At 43.5% G+C, this 16,694-nt stretch overlaps 1 protein-coding gene across 2 annotated transcripts in view; it reads left to right on the forward strand.

Moving 5' to 3' along the window:
• LOC134663055 (cell adhesion molecule Dscam2-like) overlaps positions 1-16,100 on the forward strand; it is a 42,787-nt gene extending 26,687 nt beyond the window's left edge. The window contains exons 13-35 of one of the 2 annotated variants that reach the window (XM_063519350.1): positions 240-521; positions 613-732; positions 815-1,018; positions 1,094-1,241; positions 1,451-1,608; positions 1,687-2,007; positions 2,098-2,168; positions 2,260-2,377; positions 2,708-2,857; positions 3,140-3,289; positions 3,554-3,724; positions 3,893-4,016; positions 5,071-5,252; positions 5,589-5,756; positions 5,885-6,085; positions 6,298-6,504; positions 6,885-7,075; positions 7,487-7,595; positions 8,244-8,528; positions 9,206-9,391; positions 14,749-14,871; positions 15,047-15,194; positions 15,814-16,100. In XM_063519350.1, the coding sequence (XP_063375420.1) occupies positions 240-521; positions 613-732; positions 815-1,018; positions 1,094-1,241; positions 1,451-1,608; positions 1,687-2,007; positions 2,098-2,168; positions 2,260-2,377; positions 2,708-2,857; positions 3,140-3,289; positions 3,554-3,724; positions 3,893-4,016; positions 5,071-5,252; positions 5,589-5,756; positions 5,885-6,085; positions 6,298-6,504; positions 6,885-7,075; positions 7,487-7,595; positions 8,244-8,528; positions 9,206-9,391; positions 14,749-14,871; positions 15,047-15,194; positions 15,814-15,880 (3,884 nt within the window). In that variant the 3' untranslated portion in view covers positions 15,881-16,100. Of the gene's footprint in view, positions 1-239; positions 522-612; positions 733-814; positions 1,019-1,093; positions 1,242-1,450; positions 1,609-1,686; positions 2,008-2,097; positions 2,169-2,259; positions 2,378-2,707; positions 2,858-3,139; positions 3,290-3,553; positions 3,725-3,892; positions 4,017-5,070; positions 5,253-5,588; positions 5,757-5,884; positions 6,086-6,297; positions 6,505-6,884; positions 7,076-7,486; positions 7,596-8,243; positions 8,529-9,205; positions 9,392-14,748; positions 14,872-15,046; positions 15,195-15,516; positions 15,702-15,813 lie in introns of those variants that run through there. The other variant, XM_063519351.1, reaches the window with a different exon arrangement.
• Positions 16,101-16,694: the final 594 nt, after the last annotated feature.

The raw sequence follows: 16,694 nt of genomic DNA on the forward strand, positions 1-16,694 counted from the left end.
AAGCATGCTGTGAGGTGATATATTATACATCTGCGACTCACGCTGCCCGCGAGTGTTGTACAGTTTTCTTTATACACACTGCCTATTCTAATTATTATATTTATCATCCTATTTTTATAGGTAGGTACTACTTGCATATCCAATAGCTGCAATCTTATCATAACCGTACCTGGTTAGATATTTATATCATAATTTCTTGTGTAAGATGAAGTACCTCTAATTGTCGTTTTCCTTGACAGATCCGCCAAAGATTTCACCATTTATATTTTCGGCCGAGTTGACGGAGGGCAGCAGCGCACAAGCACTCTGCGGCGTATCGTCCGGCGACAAACCGCTATACTTTTCGTGGCTGAAAGATGGTGCCCCGCTGCCGGCAGCCCTGCAGGTTCAGGAAAAGAGTCTCGGCGAGTTTTCTCTGCTTGTGTTCCCCGCGTTGGCTGCGAGGCACTCCGGCGTTTACACTTGCCGTGTCGCCAATCACGCCGCTAGTGCCAACTACAGTGCTACTCTCAGCGTTAAAGGTGTTTAATATTTAACTAAAATATTGTATCTACCTATCTTAACGTTTTTCTCCTTGGAGGCCTCTTTATTAAAAGTCGTTTTTTATCACAGTGGCTCCTTCATGGACAACAGAACCGTCCGATGCTGCAGTCTTGCTGGGTGCCCCTTTGCTACTAGAATGTTCCGCTAGAGGTCATCCAACACCAGTGATAACGTGGTTTAGAAAAGTTGGTAAGACGAATAGTACCAAATACCGCTCTTCTGGTCCTCAAAATTCCTGGGTATCAGTAAAATTGTCAGCTTTCTGTTTTAGGTGAGTCTCCAAATGGTCTAGAGAATGAAGAGCAATGGGAAGAGGTCAGTGGTGGACAGTGGGGTGACCCTGGAGGAGCGGCGGCGCGTGGTGGTGCACTTTCAGCTGCAGCGGCGGCTAGACGCCACCAGGGACGGTATCGCTGTAAAGCGGATAACGGAGTCGGTGCTCCTCTGCTCAAGCACGTCAATGTTACCGTCCATGGTCAGTATTCTTGTTCTCTGACCACTAACCCTTCATCGTATATAACAATGCACTTAAAAATCCTATTATCTGTAGAACCTGCTCACTTCGAAGCTATCGAGCCAAGAAACGTATCAGCAGTGCGCGGCCGCGAGGCTGTTCTCTGGTGCCGCGCACGGGGCGATGCGCCACTTAGTCTCACATGGACGAGACTTGGCCGCCGTTTAGATCTTGACTCTTTTCGGTACGTTTGATTGTATCAACGAAATTTTTCATACATAAAAATGGCTTATAATAAAGGTGTTAAGTCCGCCATATGTAGGTACATAGGTAATTTAAGTCTCTGTAGTGTAGACACTGAAAGTCACGTCAATTTTATCCGAGTTGAGCTTTCTAGTCGCTCTTAATGCTGCGTAGCAAACGCTAACGTGCCTAACTTCTGTCGTTGTACAGGTGGTCAATATCAGAAAGCGGAGCCGGCGGCGCTGGAGAAGCACTTCGTTCGGAGCTTCGATTACGAGCCGCCGAGGGTACTGACGCAGGAGAATATCGTTGCCTTGCTGCTAACCATTACGGTCGCGCTGAAATGCTTGTATTCTTGCATGTCGAAGGTAACTTAACTATTTATTAGTAGATTATTGGCTACAATTGTCGTCCTTAATATATTGATGTTTTTTTTTGTCAAACAGAACCTCCCGAGGCACCAGCTGGATTGCGGCTAGGTGGTGTAGCCGCGCGCTGGATCAGATTAGTATGGGATGCAAGCTCCACTGACGCTCGCTATTCGGCTATATATACACCTTTGCACGCGCCTCCTGGTTCAGCAGCTTTGTCAGTTAATCTTACTATTGAAACAGCGCCGCTTGATGCGGAAATCCCTTCGGGCGCATTGTCTGCGATACTGTCTGGGCTGCGACCGGCAGCAGCTTATTCTCTGCGTGCTGTTGCCGCCAATCATGTAGGCGCTTCACCACCGTCCACACCCCTGCTTTTTACTACCCTCGAAGAAGGTGAGTTTCAGATACATAGGTAATTATTATGTAGCGCTAATTTAAATCAGAGAAGCGTTTTAAATCTGTTTTAACGACATTTTTTTGCAGCTCCTTCAAGCGCTCCCCAAGACGTAAGAGTGCGAGCGATTGCGCCGGGAGAACTGCTAGTGTCCTGGACGGTGAGTTACCATCATGACGTAGGTATTACTATACTACTGTATCTGGGTCAATTCGGAGTTTATGTTCTAATTGTTTGTATAATCACAACAGGCTCCATCGCGAGACTCCTGGAACGGCGAGTTGTTAGGGTACGCAGTGACGTGGCGAGCGCTATCCGGAGCAGATGATGACGAAGAAGGGGAGGGCGAAGAAGGAGCGGCGCGTGCAGGTATAATAATATTTACACGCCTGAATAAAAGCATCATAAAACATATAATATTTAAAACCTTCGCGTTTTGAACACATATTAACTCACATTTATGGTACGGGTCTAACGCGAAATTTATTCAATTACCTTTATATACCGACGTTTCGACACAGGTTTCACTGGTCATGGTCGCGGCTAACTGATGTCCCAGCAAACGTCGGTATATAAAGGTAATTGAATAAATTTCGCGTTAGACCCGTCTATAAATGTGAGTTAATATCATAAAACATATTGTTAAAAAAAATGAGTTTGTTCTAATCTGCTAATTGAGAAATCATTCAATGCAAACAGGTAGTTCAGCGATAGCGGGATGGGCGCGCGCCGAGTTAACACTGCGTGGGTTGCATAGATACGCGCGCTACGCAGTATCTCTACGAGCTTACAATCGCGCCGGAGCTGGCCCGCCTGCTCCACCAGTTTACGCCTCAACTGCAGACGGAGGTTAGTCGAATCTTTGCTACTTATAAGCCATAGACTTTACGTCTATCATTACTGCATTTTAGCTGCAACTTATATGAAACCTGCCTAGTACCTAGCCTGTGCACAACGATCGGAACATGAAAGGCATTGGGGTTTTTTTTTCAATACGGTCACATGTCGTTTAATGGAAGTTTTTGCATGGACTGTAAATTGTAGTTAAAATTCAACCCGTCTGTTTAAAAACTATATCCTAATATCATGCACTCTCTCTTCTAACTGTAACCGTGACATGTGGTTTGACAGTGCCTCTCGAGGCTGTAGGCGGGGTACGATGCAGCGCAGAGGCAGGTGCGTTGCGCGTATGGTGGTCACCGCCGGGGCCGCCTGCTCCGCCACCAGCACCGGCTCTCGCTGGCTACGATGTCCACTATGCTCCTCAATACGACTCTCCAGGTAATTCTATGTTTTGCACAGTGCATGACAGATAGATAGTGAAAAACAGTATGTCAGTGTCCACTATACGACTCATGCCAGATTATTTTTCAAATTGGCAAAATAGATGCTGGCTGTCTGTCCAACGTAGCGTAAATAAATTATTTCTCCAGCGAATCTCTTCTTAATCTGAAACCGATTATATGAGCGTTCGATTTTGTAATTCATAAGTAAGTACTTTTTTGTAGCATTTATCAAGTGTTTTCGACGATTATGTTTATGTAGCATGGACTGGACCTGCTGGCGGCGGCGTGGCAGCAGCGGCGTCTGGCGCGTCGGGCGCCACTTTACGTCAGCTGCGACCTGCGACGAACTACTCTATCTGGGTACGAGCCCGCACTGGATCTGGGCCCGGACCTCCTTCTACAACTGTCACTTGTACTACACTTGATGACGGTAAGCGTCACTTTAAAGCACTATAATGTCGTTGCGTGCTTTCTTAATCCTTAGAATTTTAATATGTTTTACTAAGCACCAGGCTAAGCGAGTCCTATCTACTAACAATAGTAGGTACTTTATATCATATAGGTACGAATACCTAAGTTAATGGAATATTTTCAACAGTTCCGGGGGCAATACGCTCAGTGCGTGCGTTGGCATCAAGCGCGAGCACTGTGCGAGTGTCATGGCGCGCGCCTCCGCGGACTCGGATCAGCCACTTTACATTATACACTAAGGAACGTGACAAGTAAGTGTCTGTTAAACCTTTCATTAGCTTTCTATTGATATATCACGGTAAAAAAAGGCCATGCACATGCACAGCATAGTTCGTCGTTTTACCTTCGTGTGTGTGCGGTTCGGAAGGCGTGTAATTTTATTGGCACAATCTTTCATTCTAAAGCAAGGACGCTAAACACGAAGAATTTCATACATTGACCGGCATGGTTGTCTCTATCTCACTCGTTTAGTTATATTACTGTCCCACTCGCCCGGTGGTAATAACCGCGGGTATCATGGGTGGGACGGTAGGTAGGTATAGTATACATTACATACCTGGAGGTGAATTCGTGAATGCTCCAGATGGCAGGTGTTTGTGGTCCGAACCGAAGGTGAGGGCCATTAATATGCGATCTGGGGCTTTACGAATTACCGCCCGTGGTTTGTCTAAAGTTTTACGTCTTGCCTTGGCCAGGAAGTGAGGGAGGCCTACTTACGGGCCTATACTAGGGTGACGTGAATATAATTACGTGCGTGTGAGGAATAGGCGTGTCATTGTACGAAATTCTTCATGCATCATCATCTGTCTTTTCTAAATTGAGAACTACAATATTAGGCAGTATGAAAAAAATATATCAATAATTGGGACGCTACCTGCGTAAATACCCAGGCGCCGTCCCATATTCCAAGCACCAAAGTTGGTGCTGGGTGGGGCCGCATCCTCAGCCGAAAGCTCCAAACGTCGCAAATATTCGACACTAGGTAGTAGCTACATATTTTCGGCGTTTGGGGTGGGAACCCTGGGGCCGTGGGGACCTAGCGTGCGTAGCCTCTATGAGGAGCTGTCAAAACGCCTTATAGAGGCTTCTGGTGACCAGAGGGCTGGCCAATATGTTTCCCAGCGGATCAGCACTGCCATCCAGCGGGGCAATGCGGTCAGCCTTCTGGGTACCCTGCCGAGCGACCACGACCTAGGCCAATTTTTTTATTTGTACGTTTTTATTTTAAGTGTTTTTATTATATAAATTTATATTCAATAAAAAATCCATATTTTTATAACTTTATTGTATTGTTTCTGACGCAAGAGTGGGTGGGGAATGGTCTCAGCGAGTGGAGCCGGACGAGGATCTCGAAGAAGAGGGTGAGGCGTGGCACGAGGTGCGGGGGCTGCGCGAGCGCGTGCTGTACGAGTTCTGGGTGCGCGCGCACAACGCCGCCGGCTCGGGTGAGCCGGGGCGGGTCGCCACTGCGGCGCCGGCCAGTAACGGTAATCACACTTCTAATTCTAATGGTACTTATAGGGCATTTTGAGTTATTGCGTGGTTTCCAGATAGAACGTTAAATTTAGATTTTTTTTTATATATAACTTTAATTTTCAAGATAATAAGAGCGCGTATTTTGCATGTTTAATTTCCCTCTTAACGTCAGTCACTGCCAGCCCAAGCTACGCTCTACGAGCGTAGCGTATTTTCCACTTTGTAACGAAAAGGACCTGTGAACAGAGAACTCGCCCAGCGGGTTACTGGCAGCGAATGTGTCCTGCTGCAGACTATACAAATGCAACTAATATCTCCCCACAAAGTAAGCGTTGTTTGTACCACAGCGCCAGTGCGCGTGCTGTCATGGCCGCGAACAATACGCGCGATACGCGGGACCCGCGTGCGATTACGCTGCGTGGTGGCGGGCGGAGGTTCCGGGCTCATCCGACGACGCTGGGCACCTCTGCCACGACGGCACACTGTCACTGGAGCAGGGGATTTGCTTATACATGGTAAGCCACCATCAGACAAACTAACAAAAAAGTCACCTTGTCAGGTCGCCAAATACCAAAAAGTCTTGGTTCCTTCGCCTTTGCTTAGTACTTCAAATTCCCGCTTTAACACAGTTTTATTCCTCTAGAGTTAGAAGCGGAATCATCAGGCAACTACACTTGCCTCGTATCCGGCGCGGACGGATCCAGCGACATAGCCACGTGGAGAGTAGATCTTCGAATGCCGCCGGCCGCCCCGCTCACGCCGCGCCTGCTGCGCGCTGATCACCATGACATGCTCGTCGCCTGGGACGCCGCGCCGGCGCATATAGAAATGGAGCCTATATTAGGTATCAAATTTGTAAAATTTACTGTAGGTAAGAAATCATGAGACTTTTGAGATTAATTATTTCATAATAAATATACCTCAATACGTGCAGCATGACCACTATCTACTTTGATCTGATACACAACCAACACTTTTTTGTCTTAAGAATCATGGCACACATACTAAAATGTTAAAATAGCTATAAAATATTTGATAAGATTTGTTGAAATTCAGGTTACACGATATGGTGGACGCGTGAAGGTGCCACAGGTGGCACGGCGCGTTCAGCCCGAGTCCCAGCGAGCGCGAGCGTGGGGGGTTATTCCCGCGCGCTAAGAGGGCTTGCATGCGGGGCGCGGCACAAAGTGTGGCTGCGCGCTCACTCGCTAGCGGGTGTGAGCGTAGCTTCAACACCATTACTGGCCGCTACTACTGGTCGCCGTAAGTAGACTAGGTCACCTACAATGGTCATGCATTTATTATCTTGTAGTGGAAAAGGCATAGAGGTTCCAGAGCGAAGTATCATTAGTAGTACTGGCGTATGAATGGTTCATAAAGGTTTTTTCTTTTTTCTTCTCTTCATTTATTTTTTAAACATAGATCATATACATATAGATCATCTGTTCTTATGCTTTGTGAACTTGTATGTGTAACTAAGTTGGGCAAAAACTTATTACAATTTATTGTATTTCTATAAGTGAGAACCTATAATTGGCTCTGTGATTCTGTTAATTGTAATTTCTGGATATATGTAGCGCTGTTGGTTTTCCATGTACTAAAATAAAAATAAAATAAAATAAAATTGGCGTATTTGTGCGTAGAAGCCGGAGCACCGCCGGGCGCGGCGTTGATCTGGGCTAACAGCACATCGCTGCGGCTCAACCTGCTCGTCTGGCGGGCGGGGGGCGCGGGCGGCGAACTGCCATGCCCTGTCGCTCGCTGGAGCGTGGCGCTACGGCCTGCTGCGGGCGGCGGCTGGTCCGCGCTGCCGGAAGACGGCGAGACAGCTGAGGTATCTGTCATATTCGTACTGTTTCAGTTTCTTGTTTAGGACATTTGGCGGGTGGTGAGTCACCTTGACTTTCCGTACTGCTAACGGCTACTACTCTAGATTGAGTCCTGGCAAAATATGCTGGCTTTAGTGTAACGCCTCATAGTTTATTCGATTATTTTCATCCAAAATATATGATAGCAATGATATATTTTCACCTACCTTATACAAAAATTACTTTCTTGGTGGCCAAGCCTATCCACTATTAAACTTCTTAGTAGCACAACCTAATCTGAGTTTCTTTTTGACTGCCTCTTTGCCATCAAAGAATAATGGAATTTGATTATTGGTTAGTCTCTGCATACTGTTTACGTCAAACGATGCTGAAACATAAATTGTTAAATCTCAGCTAAATTAAGCCAACTTTTCCAGGCGGGTGGTTTAGCGCCAGGCGCATGGTATGAGGTGCGCGTGGCAGCGCACGGTGCGGCGGCAGTTACGCGCGCACGGTACCGTGCGGCCACCCGAGCGCGGTCTGGTGGTAAGAGAATTTATCATTGAACCAATTCTAAGTTTAGCTAAATCATCTTATTTGCCTTACACCTGGTTCTCTCCAGTACAAAATTAAACTTCGGTTAGCGAATCTTAAACTGATAAAAAACCGGCCAAGTGCGAGTCGGACTCACGCACGGAGGGTTCCGCACCATCAACAAAAAATAGAGCAAAACAAGCAAAAAAACGGTCACCCATCCAAGTACTGACCCCGCCCGCCGGCCAAGTGCGAGTCGGACTCGCGCACGGAGGGTTCCGCACCATCAACAAAAAATAGAGCAAAACAAGCAAAAAAACGGTCACCCATCCAAGTACTGACCCCGCCCGACGTTGCTTAACTTCGGTCAAAAATCACGTTTGTTTTATGGGAGCCCCACTTAAATCTTTATTTTATTCTGTTTTTAGTATTTGTTGTTATAGCGGCAACAGAAATACATCATCTGTGAAAATTTCAACAGTCTAGCTATCACGGTTCGTGAGATACAGCCTGGTGACAGACGGACGGACGGACGGACGGAGGGACGGAGGGACGGACGGACGGACAGCGGAGTCTTAGTAATAGGGTCCCGCTTTTACCCTTTGGGTACGGAACCCTAAAAAGAACAAAAGTAACAGAGCTCCCTTATTTTTCCATTAGAAAGGATCGGTGACCCTGTCGAGCTGGCAGTAGAAGAAGGCGCCTCACCAGCGGGCGTTGAAGGCGTCCCGGGTGGCGACACAGAAGGGCGCACATGGCGTGGCGGCCTGGCGCCAGCACTAGCGGCAGGGGCGCTAGCAGCGCTGTTGGGTGCTGGCGCAGCAGCATTGCTGCGTGCTCGTCGGGCGTCGACCCCGCCGCCCGCGCGACCCGCACATCCTCATCCGCAGCTCTACACTACAGAGCCGGGGAAGAGGAACGGGAAGACTCTCACGCCACCTAATGGTAAGTAAACGATTAGATAAATAAGTTTTTGGCAAAAATTTCATTTTTGGTACAAGCTTTTATCGCTGACTGTAGGTACTTTTCTTACGACAGACAACTAATACTCATCGAGACAATTCTAAAAACCCCTAACACAATTAGGTTGCGTTGTTTCATCACAGAGTTCCTATGGCCACCTCCTGTCTCCATCATCAGATGAGCTACTCGATGGTACCATAATATTGCATTATCACCCGACTTACATGTGTATGCAAAATTTCAGCTGAATCGGAAACCGGGAAGTGGATCAAATTTAACTTGCAAGATTTGATTACAGACAACGGGGACAGGTGAAACTAAATAAAAGCTTGTATAAAAACGTGATAACTGCAGATTTAATACGTTCTTGCGACACAATAAATACCATTAAGTCATACCACCCCGTCAGGGGCTGCAACTATTTGAATATTTTGAATAAACTATGCGCTCACTTTGTAAGAGTAGGTATTCTAAAATACTCTATATATGTATTGTGTTTTAAAGTTAAATTCTATGTAAAAGAAAGTAATTCCAAATGTTATCCAATACAGGAGCCACGTCTTTTTGTAAGCCATTTTATCAGCCGGCTATTAAAAAAAAACACCTTTATAATTAAGATGTTGATAGGAACTATCCTTACACCAGCTACATGTCTAAAGGTGAATTAGAAGAGATCAGCCCGTACGCGACGTTTAGCATGGGTGGTGGTGCAACAAACACGGGCACGACAGGCACGACGGGCGCGCGAAGCGGCTGCGCGCTGCACTTACACACGTTTGGGCGCGCGTCGCCGCTGGCGCTAGCAGCGCCGCCATCACGTCCTAACTTACTACATCACGCGCCAGGTAAGTCTATTATTACAAGACGTGTACGATAACAGCTAGCGTGTGATGTTAGGCATGGGCGGCGGCACGACCAACACTTGCACGAGACGCACTACTGGCGCGTGTAACGCGAGGCGGTTGCGCTCTGCACATTATACACTAGCGCGCTTGCCGCTTACCGCGCCGCCAACTCTTCCTAGCTTATTACATCGTCATGCGTCAAGGTACTTAATTCTCTTACGGTCCGATTCGAACAATCCTTATAAGAAGTCACAGCGGTACGATACCGATCTGTCATTGTCAAAAGTGACGTTTTTTTGGTTGAAGAAATGTCTCTTATGACACTGTAACCACGGCACCAAGTTTGTAATTTTGCGGCACTTCATTAATTTTAGTAATATTATTATTTATTTATTTGGCTCGTTGGGTGGACGACATCCGGAAGATTGCGGGTCACTTCTGGATGAGATTAGCTCAGGATCGGGACAAGTGGCGTACTAGAAGAGAGGCCTATGCTCAGCAGTGGGCGATAAAGGGCTGATATGGTGATGATGATGATGAGTAATATTATTAATCGTGAATCACTTAGAAGCACGCCACACACAAGTAATCTGAATTTAAAAATTGCTAGATTTAATGGAAGTGAAATTTCCAATACTTCTATATTATTCTCTTGATTTTATATAGCTCACGTTTTCGATTCAACGGTTGTTCAAGGAAAAATAATATAAAACTGCACGTGGTATGAGACATTGCTCATTTAATTACGCTCTTTAGGGTTTCGCGATTTTTATCGAAATATGTACCAGCAAAGCTCATTTGTTTTTAATGAAAATGTAAGCCGCCATTGACAACATTGCAAAATTTGTAGTGGCCTATATCGAAAACCATTTCGATATAGGCCACTACAAATATAGTATTTCTTATACCAAGTATTTCTTATTCCATATTTAAGTATTTCTTCAACTAATTTCGTAGAAAATCTCGATAGTACCTATTAACTGAAAGTGTGACGTCATTACTATAAATATTATGTTTAAAATTTTAATTGTGTGGCTATTACTGTCTTAATGAAATGTCTAAGTCAGTTGTAGCGTTTACCTATGTATTTTACTTTTGATCTCGGGTTCTTTCTTTCAGTGAAATATTCTTTTTAGCATTTCAGCTGTGGTACGTACGCACGCACGTCATACGTACTTCACTTACGACCCTTTGGGATTCGCTACTTTTAGATTTGGTATTTTTTATAAACATGTATACTTTAGAATTTAATTTTCTTTTGACATATAACATTAACATATACCCCTTGAAAAAATTAAATGTTGTCAATTTGGTATCCCTCGTCTTCTAAGCTTCTAACATACCTACCTACAAACATTCGCACCAGAGATACTCATAATATGTGAGCTTAACGTAGCTTGATATTAAACATTAGTACTTAGGAAGGTACTTCGGATAAACGGTGTTTGCTTACTTCTTTATTCTTTTCCAATCACGTTAAAAGCTAAATCCAAACCTTACCCAGTGCGCGTGCAACAAAACAAGCATTTGTTTAGTCAATTTCTGCAGGCATCTGCCGTAAGCAGAGACTCGCAGGCGGTCGCCGATTTCAATCTCGAGTACTCAAATAAAATTTCGATTCCCGGCCATTACTTTTGTGAGGAAATAAAAACCGCGAGCCATAAAATTTCTTCGGGGGCCTTTAAAGCATTATCTTCCGCGCCTTTTATGCAAAACCCAGCGTTGATTGCCTCCAATAAAATACGTCCTGCAGATTTTCGCAATAAAGCTCCACGAGGCACCGTCGTGGAAGGGGGAGGCAATATCCGCTCGATCCTTGACTTTATAATTGTGTGCTGGTCTTACAACCAGGGATGTTGCGGATGCCGATTTTTTGACATCCGCGGACGCGGATGCGGATGCGGATTTTTAAAAGCTCTCATCCGCGGATGCGGATGCGGATGCGGATGTCAAGATAGGTACACAAAAAACATCAAATATTATATTTTAGTAATTTTTATTTCCAAAAACCGGCCAAGTGCGAGTCGGACTCGCGTTCCAAGGGTTTCGTACATTAAGTCCCACTCACGCTTGACTGCTAATTTCTAATAGGTTTTTTTGGCTAATTACTAAATTACCTAGCAGTCTAGCACTTACGCCGATGCTAAGACGTTCCTATACCGACCTGTTCCACATCCGCATCCGCATTAAATCCGCATCGATTTTATGCGGATGCGGATGCAGATGCGGATGTTGAAAATAATGCGGAAGTTCCGCGGTTGCAGATGCGGATGCGGATATTCGCAACATCCCTGCTTACAACAGGCAGGCTGTCCGGCGCAGCGCTAGGGCTATCTTACCTCATCGCTCGCTCGAACGGTTTTAAAATTGTCTACCTAAATATTTCCGTTATCCTCCATGCAGCTCTTGATTATTCAATCTTTAAGTAATTATCTGGCATATTTTTAGCTTTCATCTTTTCTTTTATACACAGCAAAAGGAGTCAGATGACTTCAAATGAAAGACGCTTTTATTTGATAATGGAGAAAATTGTCCATAATTAAAATAAGAATTAAATAATTATGTTACGTACCTAAAGTGGAATTCAATAGAGATTGCAAAATTTGCAAATACTTAATGTATACAAATTAATCAACCTCCATGTAATGTAATCTCGCACTATTTAACGACCATCATGATCTTATCAATAACCTGTTAATATACCGACTATAATCATTTTTGTAGGTACTTTGTATGGCTGTATGCCCTTGTCAAAAATTTACTACTGAATTGAAATTGATAATTACTATATTATAGTCCAAATTGTCTGAGATATATACGGGAATGTATAGATGGTCAAGCAAATCTTGTCAGTAGAAAAAGGCGCGAAATTCAAATTTTCTATGAGACGATACCTCTTCGCGCCTACATTTTTCAAATTTGCCGCCTTTTTCTACTGACAAGATCTGCTTGACCATCTATATATGCCCATACGGGAGATGAATTATTTTAAAGAAAACAACGTTCGTCGGTATACGAGTAAATGTTAGGTTATATGTCAAATTCTAACAAAATCTGTCATGTTTGTTTACATTATTCGCATTATTATTACATATAAGGATTACTCTTAAATTTATAACATACTGGTATTCGTCCGCCGCTTTGTCCGCTTTCAACCCTATTTTCACAGATTGGGGTTTGAATTTCATAACTATTTTCTTATTAAAGTTTTGCAACATTTGTTTCAAATTTCAAACCCTGCGGAACCTGCCTTTAATGGGTTAGGCTGTGCATTGTCTGTCAACGTCCAAGTAACGAAACTATTTTTATCTTTAGAGATAGAACTCCCATGCGACAAGTAAGATTTTTTTAGCTGCCGGGATTATGTGAATATTACGGATAGTTCCGTCAAAAAGTTTATAAGTCTCGCTCGCCTGCAGCCGACGGTTCCCGCGCAACTTAAATATTTTAAGCGAAAACATAAAACAAGAAAATAACAAACGCTTAACTATTAAAACTCATTACCGGAGCCGCGGCCACGAGCGCGACAGGATATTAAAAAACGCCGTAAAATAATAATAGTTCATTCCCGAGGCATTATCTCTGGTTCCATTGAGCGAGTTTGCAATTTCCGCGAGGAGCCTCCCCGGCCTTCCACTTTGCTGGCTACAGGCTCAGATGCACAGACATATATCTAAAAAGATGTCCTATGTACCATCACTTTTATGAACATAACTACGGTAACATCACTGAAGTAACGATTTATAGATGGTCAAACCAATTTGTCAGTAAATAGGAACCAAAAAAACTATACTCATCCTTTTCTTTTGGGTGCTAGTACTAGTGTAAGACAAAGATAGTATGATTCTCTCTGTCCATGTTTGAAATGGGACAGTCCTTTGACACACTTTATTTTCTTTATTTTAAAAAATATACGTATTTTGATATGTTAAAATGTTTTAAACACAACCCCGCATATCAACCGATTACTTACCATTCTAAACATTCGATTATTAGAATGATCAAACCGTAGGCTAGTCGGAGAACTCAAAAAACACATTTTAAATTTAAATTGTTATTTTATAAGGTTCTGAAATATAACTTCGAAAACAAAAATTAACAGCTGACAGATCATGTCCATAACAGTTTCAGAACAAATACCTAAAATCAGAAGCGGGTTCCCGGAGGCGTATTCTGGTTTTAATTATTTGATCTGGATTTGTTATGGATATGATTTGTCAGTGTCAAAAGTAACGTTTATGGTTAAAGAAATGTCACTTTTGACACTGTTAGATCATATCCATAACAAATTCACAAATTTACAAAAATAACACGCCTCCTGTGCTCTGCAGACCTTAAATAATCAGTTATTTACACACAAAGTAGGTACATAATTACCTGACCGTAAAGAGAAAAAAAAGTGCTCTGTATGACCCAAAAAAATCTAAATAATATTGTAGGTCTATAAATATTCGGGAGTTTGATCACTGTCCTTAACAGTTTACAAACAAATAATATTATATGGATGGCAAGCACATTTTCGTTTAACATACTTGGCAATCTTCACTACGAGAGTGACCCAGACACCTATTTGTTTTATAGTCAATTATGTTTGCAAACAAAATGAATACTAGAACCCAATTATTTACTAACGTAATAAATTGTTTAAAACCACCAAGATATTACGTTTTCCTACGTGTAAAATGGAAACCTAAGAGGCGTTTTTATTGGCCACTTCCACCCAGCTTGCGCGCCCTTCAGCGCCGTAATTAAACTACTCCATTTCAGTGAGAAAATTTCATTAAGCCTGTGCGAAGTGTGTTTCGAGCAGACATGCTTGTAAAATTTCAACATTTGAAAATACTATAGAGCATTGCCAATAAATGCAAGAGGAAGCTGCAATAAAACATACATTATTCTAGATATTTATTGGTTTCTCCGAATGCGGGAATATTTGCCAAGAATCGGTTTAGCGCTAGATCACTACCCCCGCAGTCGATGCAGTTCACGACTCAATTCCCGATCTCGTAACATACCTATAGTATATCGCTGTGCGAATATTGAAGTTACATGAGTTCACGACTTTATTGGATCACAGATAGTTTGTGACGATATCGAATTATTTGGCGCTTTACTCATATTTTGTTAAATATACAGTTGAAGGTTACTAATACTTCCTGAATTTCCCTAGCTTTTGTTTGTTTATTTTTGTATATTTTTTAACGGTTCTACAATAGGTACACACTGAGAATAATTTCGTAATAAGATAGTACGATTAGTAGTACCTACATATTAGTATAGTAATTTCGGCACAATGATGATATTTCCACTCTTTTTGCATCGGTTGCAATTCAATTGTTTAATCCTTATGTGTACAGAATTCGGCGTATGTTCGAGCGACTCCGAGTCAAGCGGGTCGCCGTGCGCTGCGTGTGCGGAAACGTATCGCGTGCCCGCCGGCGCGCGGCTCACGCCGCACGCTCATACGCGGTCGCATTCAGGTACCTTGTTGTAACTGCAAAACGTTCCCCACTATTTATAAGCTCATGTGGGGTAAGAGAAATATTATAGTTTATTATACTCGGGGCAAGAGAAAGTGTATGAGGAATCGCGACAAGTGTTTCTCTTGCCTCATTGTTTCTACTACCCCATCTAACTTTAACAAAATTATGACAGAGTCAGTATGCGGCGTGGAGTCGAGCGCAGATGACACGTCGTACAGCGCGAGTGGGCGCGGGGAGCGTGCGGTGCGGGGCGCGCGCGGGGAGCGGGGCGAGCGTGGAGCGCGCGGGCGCCGGCGCCGAGATCACGCGCCTGCACTCAGGTAATTAAATAATATGGGAGGAGTAAATCTTCGAATATAATGGTTTAATATAATCGGCACATTTCACAGACAGAGAATGATGAAATGAATTCATTCATAATGTGGCCATGCAATTTTGTAGCTGGGTGTAGTATGGAATATTAAAGATTTACCTAAGCTTTACATATTAAAAGGTGTATTAAAATTAAATCTTTATTTCTTCCGGTCTGATTAGGTCTCTTTTTCACTCGAATGTAAACAATCTTGTGTAATATCTTCTGACTTTCATGTTTATCATGGTACACTCTAGTGCTACAAATAAATTTGTTTCTTTCCATTAAAGCCACCGTTTCTAAAGGAGCGGTAACGGATAGGACACGGATCCCGGTTCGGTAATAAGTAGCTCGACCCGGAACTAGACCCCTCTTCCAGCATGGCTTCACGCTTTTCGTCTGGCGCGAGGCACGCGCGCTGCAGATTGGACCCGGTTGATATTGACTCTAAATTCGAGGAATTCCTATTGTTCCACATTGGCTCAGTCGAGATTGTAGGAATGCCTGCTCGCTCCGCATGCCGCCGATGATAGTTGCCTGTATGTATGTTCGAATTAGTAGATTCATGGACTTGTCTGTATGTGCAGGTATGGCGAGGGCATGCGCGGACGGAGTGGCGACAGCAGTGCGTACGCGCGACGCGACGCGCTTTAAGCGCGGTGCGAATGCGCTGGAGGAAAGCTGTGAGCGTTACGAGTGAGCTGTAAGCGCGTTGCGAGCGCGTGGTGATTTCTAGTCTTATTTGTAAATAAAATTATGTTAAAACTTTGTAAACAGTCCCAATGTTGTGCGGCAAGGTGGCCACCGTTTTATTAAATAACTCCGTTTTCTACAAATGTTTTATTTTTTTCCCTGATTTAGGTGGCAAAGTTTATTCAATCGTTGTATGTTCATGTATTCAATAATTAATTTTTAATCTAGACAGCAGCTATAAAAACGAAGATATTTACTAAGGGCTACCAAAGAACATAAAACAATTGTAAAAGTAGTTTTCAGTAGTAATATGTATGTTTGTAATTAAGAAGTTCAGTTCAGGAAAGATTATTTTTGTTTACCTATTTTGAGCCGAGGGGAGTTTGTTGCAAAAGTAGGCGTTATGGCGTGTAATTGAAACCAAAATATCATTAAGTACTGAATTTTTTACGCATTACGCACGTTACATATTAACTGATGTAACAATAGCAGCGAAATATTGCACAGTCGGCCCATGTTAAACACATTGCTAAAGAATCTTGCTACTTTAAATTGAAAACGTTCCTTCATGATCATTGGCCTTAGCGTCTAATGCAGACGATTTATGGTGTAAAACCGGAGAAATATCCTATTACACCGCCTGGGACGAAATTAAGGAAACGCAGGGATGCCCAGCACCTGCATTACCCTCTCGTCTTCACTGTCTTATCCCACAGGAAAGGCGAGCCAATACGTGTGGGAGACAGGTCAGCTGCAGGAATCTGCCGCTTGTTTC

This window comes from Cydia amplana, chromosome 4, assembly GCF_948474715.1.
Source record: "Cydia amplana chromosome 4, ilCydAmpl1.1, whole genome shotgun sequence".
Lineage (NCBI taxonomy): Eukaryota > Metazoa > Arthropoda > Insecta > Lepidoptera > Tortricidae > Cydia > Cydia amplana.